Here is a 12,482-nt window from a genome sequence, read left to right on the forward strand (position 1 = left end):
ACAACATGACTGATCCTTTCCTATTTCTAATTTCAGCCCATATTACCTCAGTAGGTAGATCCCCCTCGAAATGCCTTTCAGCAGCCATTAAACTATCCTTGATTAACAATGCTACTCCTCCACCTCTTTTACTGCCTTCCCTACTCTTACTGAAACATCTATACCCCAGAACTGCCAACAACCATTCTTGTCCCTGTTCTAACCATGTCTCTGTAATGGCCACAATATCACAGTCCCAAGTACCAATCCACGCTCCAAGTTCACCTACCTTATTCCTGATGCTCCTTGCATTGAAGTAGATACACTTCAATCCACCACCCTGTCTGCCTGTACACTCCTGCAACCTTGGCATCTTCCTCAGTACCTCGTGATCCTCAATACTGGCTTTTGGACTACATCTCATTTTCCCATCCCCCTGACAAATTAGTTTAAACCCCCCCAAAGAGCCAATGCAAATTTCTCTCCCAGGATATTCGTGCCCCTCTGGTTCAGGTGCAAACTGTCCTGTTTGTACTGGTCCCACCTTCCCCGGAATGTGCTCCAATTATCCAAGTAAATGAAACCCTCTCTCCTACACCATCCCTGCAGCCACATGTTAATCTGCACTCTCTCTCTGTTCCTCAACTCACTAGCACGTGGCACCGGCAACAAATCAGAGATGACTACATGCTTTGTCCTAGTCTAGGTCCCTAAATTCCTATTTTAAATCCCATTCCTTCTACTACCCACGTCGCTGGTACCGATGTGCACCACGACCTGCGACTGATTCCCCCTCCCTCTTAAGGATCTTGAAAACACAGTCCAAGGCACCACGGACTCTTGCACCTGGGAGGCAGCATACCATCCGTGAGTCTCTTTTGCTACCACAGAACCTCCTATCTGTCCCTCTAACAATCGCGTCCCCAGGTACTATTGCTCCCCCCCCTTCCCTTCTGAGGCACAGGGATGAACTCAGAGGTGGCGATCCGGTCACTCTGGCTTACCACTGATAGGCCGTCCCCCTCAACAGAACCCAACACAGAATACTTGTTGCTGAGGGGAACAACCACAGGGGAATCCCGCACTGGCTGCTTCCTCCCAGCCCCCCTCACCGTCACCCATCTATTTTCATTCTTCGGAGTATCCAAATCCCTGAAGCTTTTATCTGTGATCATCTCTGCCTCCCGAATGATCCGAAGTTCATCCAGCTCCAGCTCCCTAATGCGGTTTTTGAGGAGCTGGAGATGGATGCACTTCCCACAGGTGAAATCAGCAGGGATACTGACAGCATCCCTCACCTCAAACATCCTGCAGGAGGAACATTGCACTGCTTTTACTGCCATTCCCTCTAGACAGAAAGACAGAAAGATCTTGCCTGATATTCCCTCACCCCCTTAGGTTAGAGGAATAAGCGGGAAAAAAAAGAAAAAAAAAGAAGAAAGCTTACCTGCTCTTACTCCAAGTCTTTTTTTTAAGGTTAAAGGAAGGGGAAGGGTGGGACATGTAGAATCTTGGGTTTCCTCTCCGTTCAAATTTATTGGGCAAAAAAAAACTTCCCAGGTCTCACTGGGGCCAACTTTCGGTTTTACACTCCCGGCTTAAAAGAAGTCTGAAAAACGCAAGGTAAAAATCCCTCTTACCTACAAACTCTCTTCACTGACTTACCACTCTACCTGCTCCTCTGGAACAATGAGGACGTGGAGAGATGCTGCCCAATGGCAGCAACAAGCAGCAATTCTGAAGGAACTGTTGCTGCAGGATTTCAGCAGAAATGTCTCGGCCAAGTAATCCGCTCTCTTTCATGGAATCGTGTTTACTGTGTCAGCCTTTCCTATCTGCCTCTACTGGAGAATCTGATAAGTGGACCTTGTCCAGTCTACGGTTCTGTATTGCATTATGAGACTTGTCAGCACCTGTCTTGTGGCATTTGCTTACAAAAATGTAACATTTGTCCTGAAACACAAGGTTGCACAGAAGGGAGAAGATGCAGTTTCCAAGAGGGTCACTTGGAAACTGTCAGGGGCTGATTACAAGAAGGTGTCTCACAAAGAAAAGGACGAAAGGGTTGTATGGAAGAAAGAATGAAGTGGCTGACTGTGAAGCCAAAACTTTCTCAATCTCTTACAACAACACCCTGTTTCTCATTATGGTCATCACTACTCTAATATACTGAAGAATTTCAATCCAACAGTAAACTTAATCCCGTCCATCTGTGCTTCATCAGAGTTGATTGCTCTTCTATCTATTGGCACAGTGTAATTGCCTCTGGCTTTCTCTGGGAGCTGAAACTCAAGGATGAGATCATTTCAATTTTCAGTCTACAAAGTTGAGATCTGAAACCACAGAATTGGCCACTTAACTGAGACAACTATAGCTCTGTGAACTGCATCTTTTCACAATAGACCTGCATTCCATGTTTTCAGTTATAGATGTGCTGTAACAAAATGAATGCATTTTGCAAAAGAAAGAGTATCACAAGTTATTACAAAGATTAGCAACATTGTTTTCCTCCAATTTAAATTAAATCTTTACCAATAATAAAATTGAAGGAGTGCATTTTTTAAAAACGTACAGGGCAAGATTTTCCCGAATATTAGCAAAGGTCTAAGGTGGCAATGGCGGCTTTTGCCATCATATGCTGTGGGACGTAGATGATGGGTCCCACGGTGGATCACTGGTGGGGCAGCCTCGGATTTGTCTGCCTTGCAAGCAACTTAGACAATTGAAGATCTAAAGCACCTAATTTAAGGCTACCCCAGAACACAGTGAGCAAAGCAGTATCACCCTGGCACGCCCCCTCCCTCCTCAATACTACCCTGAGCACTGCATTTACTTTAGCTTTCCAGAGAGGTCTGCTCACCAGGTGCTCATTTTCAGAGACATGCCAGGCTTCATGCCATTCTGCCATCACATTGCCGTGGATGGTTTATTGTTGGGGGTGAAAGCAATTCCAGTTTATGGGCCTGATAATGACATGGTAATATATTCAAATGAGATTTCTGACTTTAAATGTCAGGAATCACATCCTGTCATTGATGGGGGGGGGAGAGACAATCATGTCACACATTCACCTTACGTAAAACATGACTTTACACTTCTTGCAATATTTTCTGCTTCCATTACTGAACCCCTGACGTGAACAGGAGCAGGAAACCCTGACTGTAGTTTAAGAATTTGTTTTTTGCAAGAACCAAAATAGTTCAATCATAAACTTGCTTTCACAGATTAAGGATCATTATTGCAGGTACAATATGACTTGTTGCTATTTTTCCCACCTCCATGTTTCAATGTTTCTCAAGCAGTGCGTGGGCCATTTAAAAATCCCAGTATCTAAAAGCAAGGAAGGGAGTTCCAGGTTCTTGGCCCTAATAGTGATATAGTTACTCACCATCCTGATTTGGAAATACATTGCCTTTCCTTCACCGTCACTGGGGCATAATCCTGGAACTCCCTCTCTAACAGCATTTGGGGTATACCTACACCAGATGAACTGCAGCGGTTCTAGAAAGTGGATCACCACCACCTTCTCAAGAGAAGTTAGAGATGATTAACAAATGCCTGCCCTTGCCAGTGACATTTATGTCCAATGAGTTTTAAAAATCCAAGCATTACTAACAGCTATAAATATTACTTCTCCTCATCTGCATTTAAAATTTCATAGGAGTTTTACAGCATGGAAAGAGGCCCTTCAGCCCATCATGTCCATGCTGGCCTGCAAACACCTATCGATTCTAATCCCATTTTCGAGCATTGGCCTGTAGCCTTGTATGTTATGGCATTTGACGTGCTCATCTAAATATTTCTTAAATGTTGCGAGGGTTCCCATCTCTACTACCCTTTCAGGCAGTGAGTTCCAGATTCTCACCATCCTCTGGGTGAAAACCCTTTTTCCCCCACATAGAGTCATAGAGATTTACAGCAGGCAAACAGGATCTTCAGCCCAACTTGTCCACGCCACCCTTTTTTTTTTAATGACTAAGCTAATCCCAATTGTCCACATTTGGCCCATATCCCTCAATAGCCATGTAACTATCTAAATGCTTTTTAAAAGACAAAATTATACCTCTGGCGGCTTGTTCCAGACATTCACCACCCTCTGTGTGAAAAAATTGTCCCTCTGAATCTTTTGCATCGCTCCCCCACCACCTTAAACCTATGAACCCTACCTTTGGGAAAAGATAGTGACTATCTAGCTGATCGATGCCCATCATTATTTTATAGACTTCTATAAGATCACTCCTAAGCCTCCTGCGGTGCAGAGAGAAAAGTGCCAGCCTATCCAGTCTCTCCTTATAACTCAAACCATCTAGTCCTAGTAGCATCCTAATAAATCTTTTCTGTACTCTTTCTAGTTTAATAATATCCTTTCTATAATAGGGTCACCAGAGCTGTACACAGCATTCCAAGTGTGGCCTTACCAATGTCTTGTACAACTTCAACAAGACATCCCAACTCCTGTACTCAGTGTTCTGACCAATGAAACCAAGCATGCTGAATGCCTTCTTCACCACTCTGTCCACCTGTAACTCCACTTTCAAGGAGCTATGAACCTGTACCCTAGATCTCTTTGTTCTGTAACTCTCTCCAACACCCTACCATTAACCAAGTCAGTCCTGCCTTGGTTCAATCTACCAGCATCACCTTGCACTTGCCTAAATTAAACTCCATCTGCCATTTGTCAGCCCAGTGGCCCAATTGATCAAGATCCTTTTGCAATCCAAGATAACCTTCTTCACTGTCCATTGTGCCACCAATGTTTGTGTCATCAGCAAACTTACTAACCATGCCTCCTAAATTCTCATCCAAATCATTAATATAAATAACAAATAACAGTGGACCCAGCACCAATTCCTGAGGCACACTGCTGGTCACAGGTCTCCAGTTTGAAAAACAGCTCTCTACAATCACCCTCTGTCTTCTGTTATCAAGCTAATTATGGATCCATTTGGTTCCCTCACCTTGGATCCTGTGAAATTTAATCTAATGCAACAATCTACCATGTGGCACCTTGTCAAAGGCCTTGCTAAAGTCCACATAGACAACATGAACAACACTGCCCTCTTCTATCTTCTCGGTTACTCCTTCAAAAAACTCAATCAAATTTGTGAGACATGATTTTCCACTCACAAAGCCATGCTGACTGTCCCTAAATCGGTTCTTGCCTCTCTAAATGCTTGTAAATCCTGTCTCTCAGAATACCTTGTAACAACTCCAGTTAGAAAATCTCCTATAAACTTCCTGCCCCTTAACTTAAATCTATGCCCCGTGGTTACTGACACCACTACTAAGGAGAAAAGTTTACCTTATCTATGCCCCGCATAATTTTATTCACTTCAATCACATCTCTCCTCAGCACTCTCTGCCCCAACTCCAGCCTATCCAATCTCTCTTGATAGCTGAAATGCTCCAGCCCACACAACGTTCTGGTGAATCTCCTCAGCACCATCTCCAGTGTAATCACTTCCTTCCTAGAGTGTGGTGACTAGAACTGCTCACAGTACTCCAGCTGTGGCCCAACCAGCATTTTATTTTAGTAAAGAAAGGCAAATATCTCAAATGCCTTCTTAACCACCTCATCTAGCTGTCCTACTGTCTTCAGAGATCTATAGACATATACACTTAGGTCGCTCCAATCCTCTGTGGTTCCTGGCGTTTGATCATTCATTTTATGTTCCCTTGCTTTGTTAGTCCTCCCAAAATGCAGTACCTCACACTTTTCAGGGTTAAGTTCCTTCCTGAAGTTTCTATACCCTGCCAATCCTGCCCCTCCCTCATCCACGTCTCTGCAATAGCAATAATATCCTATTCCCATGTGTTAACCAACACTCTCAACTCATCTGCCTTACTCGCAAGACTCCTTACGTTAAAATAAATGCTCCCTTGTGTCTCACCTTCGTGCAGTTATTTTATGGCATAATCCTGCCTTATCATCCATTTTCTTTTGAAACAATGCAGCATCCTCTGACTCTCTATCCTGAGGATAATACTATGTACTGCCACATTTCCCACACATTTTGCATTCTCCTCAAAATTGTACTTAGTGATCCATTATTATTGAGATTGGCGAGCCACAGCAGCATTTACCTCTACTGGAGTTCAGAGTTTGCACATTTCACAAATGGATTAACAAGACTTAATGCACTTGAAGTGGCCAGTTAACTGCTTAACAAGTATTAAAGCATCATCATTGCAGGTGCATCACGACTAGCTGTTTAACTTTTTCACCTTTGCTAATAAAATCACATTACAACCAATTGTATGCTTGAAAGCTGTGCATTCTTGTGATTTGGGAGAACAGGCTTTTCCCTATAATTTAATCAGACTGGGAACATTCATTTTTGTAATCTGCTTATTCTTACTTGTATTTGTGATTCATTTTGGTAGGTCAAATCTGAATGCAGATTACAGGATCAACAGCAGGGTTCTGAGGAATGTGGAGGGACAGAGAGATCTTGGGGTTCGTATCCACAGATCTCTGAAGGTTGCCACTTAAGTGGATAGAGTCCTGAAGAAGGCTCATACTGAGTTAGCATTTATTAACAGGGGGTTTAAGAGCCATGGGGTTATGCTGCAACTATACAGGACCTTGGTGAGACCACATTTGGAATATTGTGTGTAGTTCTGATCACCTCACTATAAGAAGGATGTGGAAGCATTGGAGAGCATGCAGAGGAGATTTACCAGGATGCTGCCTGGTTTGGAGAATAGGTCTTATGAGGAAAGGTTGAGGAAGCTGGGGCTTTTCTCTTTAGAGCGGAGAAGGATGAGAGGCGGCTTCATAGAATTTTATAAGATGATGAGGGGAATAGATAAAGTGGACGTTCAAAGACTATTTCCTCGGGTTGGGGTGTGGAATGGACTGCCTGCTGTGATAGTGGAGTCGGACACTTTAGGAACTTACAAGTGGTTATTGGGTAGGCACATGGAGCACAGAATGATAGGGAGTGGGATAGCTTGATCTCGGGTTCGGACATAGCTCGGCACAACACCAAGGGCTGAAGGGCCTGTACTGTGCTGTACTGTTCTATGTTCTTGAGGATCTTTAAAAAATTAGGATAGATTTGAACTTCAAATATGAAACCAGCTTCAGCTGGATTGTGGCCTGCGCTAGGGCAACACAGCGGCACAGTGGTTAGCACTGCTGCCTTACAGTGTTGGAGACCCGGGTTTGATTCCAGCCTTGGCTGACTGTCAGTGGAGTCTGTACGTTCTCCCCATATCTGCATGGGTTTCCTCCAGGTGCTCCGGTTTCCTCCCACAGCCCAAAAGATGTGCTAGTTAGGGTGCATTGGCCATGCTAAATTCTCCCTCACTGTACCCGAAACAGGTGCCGGAGTGTGGGGACTAGGGGATTTTCACAGTAACTTCATTGCAGTGTTAATGTAAGCCTATTTGTGACACTAATAAATAAACTTTAAACTTAAAGAGTGTCAAAGTGGGCAGCAATCCATCTACTAACAGATTTATTGGTATTTTGTGGCTGGAGAAGGTGACAGATTTCAAGGAGGATGTCTTAACTGGATCGCAGATGTCTCACACACTGTTCCTTGCTGAAGTTCAGGTAAGACAATTGCACTCTAGCAGATGTAGCCTCTTACTGAGGACACCTCTCTGCCTCCTTCACATCCATCTGCATGCAAGGTGCCTGGCTCTGCTTATTTTCCAAGTTATAGTGCATTCCAAGATGATCACCTATAATGCCTGGAAGCAATTAGTTTGTGCAGAATCCTGGAATTCAGGACAGGGTCATTCAGTACAAGTTGCCCCTGGTAAGCTACACCCAGTAAACCACTCCCAGGAGGCCACTCCCAGCAGACCAAGCACCAAACTTGGCCAAAAGAAATCAATCAGCAGCCAACCTTGAAGCAATTGATGATCCTTCAAGTAGGACTAGTGCAGGTGTCCTTCTTGTTGCTGTACATCTTCAACCTTGTGTGATTATCTTTGAGGAGCATAAGCACTGACACTAAATTAGTGTTACATGCTGATTGAGATCTTAACCCACATCACCACACATGCAATGATACATTCACCAATACACCGCTTGCCATAACTTGCATCTGAAGTTTTTGTGCATACTACAAATGTCATTTTAAACCAAGGAGGGAACTTATAATTCGGAAAGCAAACGCTGCAGATCCTAACGTTACAGCAAGTGTATTATAACATCCTGCAGAAAATCAAAGTCGACAATCTACAGATAAACATTGCACAAGGCTCAAATGAAGGATTTCCCAGTTCTATCATCACCAATATAGACAATGTTATCGACTATCTTTTACTCACACAAGAGGTTTTTCCAATCTGCTTCCCTGCGAACCGACTATCTCTCCCAATGTGCAGAACGCTTGACCCAAGAAGTCCTGAAATTCAGAAAAAATACAAAATACATTTGAAAATAGGTGACAATTATTACCTGTAATCATGGAATGAGGACCGATTAGGTTAATATTTTTCAAAGATGTCCTATTATTTAGTGCTACAAACAGGTGCCTGCGATTCCTACTGATCTCCCTCAGCAGGTCGCCTGGAGGAACAGTACAAATGGCCATTTTTAATTATTATGCTGGACACTTTGACCCTAACTCGCTCTCAAGATATTGAGAAATGGCACCAGAGCGTGGCGACTTCTTGCAAGCTGTCCCCAGCATGCCCTTGAAAACTACCTTTTATTCTCATTCTATCAAACTCTACCTCTAATAAACTCTCTCACAATGTTCGATTCCAATCTCTCACAGATTTGGTGATCCTTAGGACCCTGAAGAAGTTGATCTTTCCCCCCACCCTAGCTATGATTGTAACATTATATTCAGCACCCTCTGCCTTCCTTCTCCCCTTTGTACTCAATGAATGGTATGTTTTGTCTGTATAGTGTGCAAGAAACAATACTTTGCACTGTATAACAATACATGTGACAATAATAAATCAAAGCAAGTTCTGACTGTAGAATCCTACGGTGCAGAAGGAGGCCATTCAGCCCATCAATCCCACCCCACAACCCCATGCATTTACCCTAGTTAATCCCACTGACACTAAGAGGAAATTTACCATGGCCTATCCACCTAATCTTTGGACTATGGGAGGAAATCGGAGCACCCAGAAGAAACCCACACAGTCACAGGAAGAACATGCAAACTCCACACTGACAGTGATCCAAGCCAGCTGTCGAAACCCTGGTGCTGTGAGGTAGCCGTGCTAACCATTGTACCACCCCGGGTTCTGCAGATCTTTCTCAGAATTAATGGTGCATGGTTAAAATAAAAAATTCAGCAAATGTTTCCAACATAAACAATATGACATCAATCCATAAAATCATTTCAACTTATTCGTTAAATTAATCAAAATGAATTTTGGGGGAATGATGAGAATTGGAATAAGTATCTGGAGAACGGTGAAGATCAATAGACCAAAGATCCACTATATGGACTGTCAGTTTGAGCGTAGAGAAGAGGATCAGAGTGAAGGTGCAGCCTCCTTCAAACAATCCAATTTAGTTATGGGAATTCCCAAAACATGACATTTGAGGAAGAAATATGAAACTGCTAAAGTTATTTGGAGAGGTAAGGGATTACATACTTAAAGGGATTTAAATGTTATCAATGAGAGTGCTTTGTTAAAAAGTGAAATCTGCAAGAGACACTTAGAACTTTATTTCATCTTACCATGGTTTCTGAGTTCTGCTCATAGTGGATACTGAGTCAGTTGGAATGGAGAGAGTAAGGGCAAAAGATGCTTGTGGACACATGGGTTAGCATGACATCTCACTAAGTTGGCAACAGGAGCTACATAGGGTTTAATGTTTGGCATGGTGGGTGCCATGAACATTGGGTGGAACGTTTAAGTGATAAGAGTTGGCACAGATGGGGAATGTGAGACTTTAGGGATAGTGGGCTGAGTTTTGTTGTGGATTGCTTTAATGTAACGGGGACAAAGTCCCACAGCACCAAGTTGGGCCTTTTATACAGCCTGTTTTGGCACCTGGAAGCCCAGGAGGAACCTTACTCCAATTTAGCAACCACCTTTTCCCCACACCCTGCCCCAGAACAAAAATCTGAAGATTCAGGGCAGTTTCTCCCGAGTCTAATCTGCGGAGTCCCGATTCAGGATTGAAAATTTGATGCCAAGCAACAAATTTCTTCTCATGGAATAATTTGTCAAAGTGCAACAAAAGGAAAATATTGCTGTGACTGATAGGAAGAATATACAGATAGTTGAGACTGGACTTGTGATTTGGTTGAGAAACCTGGGCAACATCAAGAAGAAAACAACAACTGGATGCTACTAATGAGATGTAGATTCTGAAAAGGGCACTGAGAGCAGGAAGCACATCGACGGATGTGAGGGAGGGGGTCGATGAAGATACAGGAACATCAAAAAAGTAGACTGAAGTGCGAATGTAGTGAGACGAGTGATGAAGATTGTCAGAAAAGAGAAAAAGAAAGGCTCACAACCAGATGGAAAGATACAGCGGCGAGAGGTTTCAACACAGCAGGATTGGAAGAGGAATGAGTGCTTGACAAGAGGGGGTGGAGAAGGGTGATTAACCAGCATTGTTACCAAGTAAATTGGGAGATGCCAAAAGATAAAATGATTGAATGAATATCAATGTTAGAAATGCCTGCAAGAACTGGTGCCCGTCAGATCAGACCATCTGCTGTAGCCCCAGAGTCTGAGATTTCATCTGGGCTTTAGCTGCTGAGAATGCTCAGTTTCTGTGGTTTTCAAATACAGGTACAAAATTAACTTATTTTAAAAAAAGGTGGCATTTTCCAACCCCACTCATCCCAAGGCTAGGAAATCCCGTTTGAGGTCAACGGACCTTTGCATGGTCCTGTTCCACCTGCTATGATTTTGAAGTCTACACTTCAAAAAGTACTTGCTGGCTGTACTTAATCAGCAGTGAGTATCCTAACCAGCTATCCTGAGACTCAAAGATACAGGGCCAGATTTTCACTCATCATCCTAACTCAAGAGGTGGGATAGAGTCAGGCCCAATGCTCCTGGAAGCAGACTGGGGGCAGCTGAATGTCAAGGTGGGCTAGTTAAAAGGCCCACCTCATTTCTCTTGGACTTCACCCCAATTGTCTGGTTACATTTTAGGCAACCATCCCTCATCATACCTTTTAGCCACCTCCAAGTACCCATGCCAACTCATGCCCCCATCACCCACAATTACCCCTTATACCCTTAATGTCAACTTCTGGCCCTTCTGTACCCAAATTTGAGCAATATCAAATGTTTTGAATTGATATCTAGCTGCTTAAGGTTTGTTTTCTGGTTTTGCGCTTTCAACATTGAGCTCCATTCACCAGGGGAGCAAAGCAAAATTTTTCTTTTCTATCTATTTAGTTTAATGGAAGGGGAATTCTGTGAGGCCTCCTGGCCTTCTTGCCCAAAGTCCCAAAGCTTAGTCACAAGGGAAAACTTGGAGAAGATTTGGTCTCTGTCCCCACAGGATCTGTGCTGCCTACTCTGAAAGTCTTAATGCTATTTCAAGGTACTAATGTATGAAAAAAAAATATATAAATGCAGGTTTCTCCTTTTTATTTTCAAAATATCTGACAAATACACTGAAACTGGAACATTCTTCTCAAGTTCACAAAAATCATGTCTGATTTACAACTGGGAAGGAAATGCCACTTAAAGCCTGCCTAAGCCATCTGTAGCCATTTCCCTTTTGTGTACCTCAGGTCCTTATGTTCCTGAGCACCCACAGTTCCAACCTGCCCCATAAACAAATTTACAATGCCCTAGGTCTTTAGGTCTTCACTGGAGCAGCCTGTCACCAAGCTCAGATAACTTCCTAAATGCTCACGTCAGAGGCACCACCCCCAGTGCTGTGACATCAGCACTTTCCCAGCATGATCCTGCAAAAGCCTCTTGAATTTTTCCAGATCATTGCTCCCAACACTGATCAGTGGGGAGAACAATCAGTGGGGGTCGGGGGTGTGGGAAACATTTCTGGGCAGTTTGGAGCTCATGATCAGCCACGGGCCACTGCGTTAGTTGGAGGAGGGAGGATTGGATCAAAGCCGTCTGCAACAGCAGAGGCCAGATTGGTTTCTCTCGCAGACCTGTCAGGCCTCTACTGTTGCAATTGCGCATGTGCAGCCAAAGATGTCTGCATATGCACGATAGCTCCCTCTGCTGCTACACCAGACTGACTGGCGATTTAACCTCACCACCATTTCCCCTAAAGGCGAGGAATGGTTCATTTTTTAAGTGCATAAAATTCATGATTTGAACTTGCCCAAAAAACAGGTGAGAAAATCACCCATTTTCCCACCTGTCCTGGACTTAGAATGTTTTTGGAAATATCAACACAATTGACTTTTTACGCACATTCCATTTCAAGGGTTCTCAGGCTCCAAGCCACTCACATCAAGTGTCTCTCTCTCATATCCTCCCACATATTTTCAAATTCATCCTTCCTCCAATTACTATCATTCTAATGTACAACTCCAAGTTGGAGGAAAATGGCAGCACCACAAGAGCATTTATTA

At 43.5% G+C, this 12,482-nt stretch overlaps 1 protein-coding gene and 1 pseudogene across 1 annotated transcript in view; one reads left to right on the forward strand and one right to left on the reverse strand.

Annotated features, from left to right (window-relative positions):
* The window catches only part of LOC145355321 (copine-8), a 343,466-nt gene that overhangs the window by 215,137 nt on the left and 115,847 nt on the right, over positions 1–12,482 (reverse strand). Inside the window, exon 6 of the mRNA XM_080207280.1 lies at positions 8,266–8,342. Coding sequence (XP_080063406.1) covers positions 8,266–8,342 — 77 coding nt within the window. The remainder of the gene's footprint in view (positions 1–8,265; positions 8,343–12,482) is intronic.
* Positions 1,685–2,238, forward strand: LOC145355541 (translocon-associated protein subunit gamma pseudogene; annotated as a pseudogene).

This window comes from Carcharhinus amblyrhynchos, chromosome 19 (assembly GCF_965287045.1).
Source record: "Carcharhinus amblyrhynchos chromosome 19, sCarAmb.v2.hapA, whole genome shotgun sequence".
NCBI classification, from domain to species: Eukaryota; Metazoa; Chordata; class Chondrichthyes; order Carcharhiniformes; family Carcharhinidae; genus Carcharhinus; species Carcharhinus amblyrhynchos.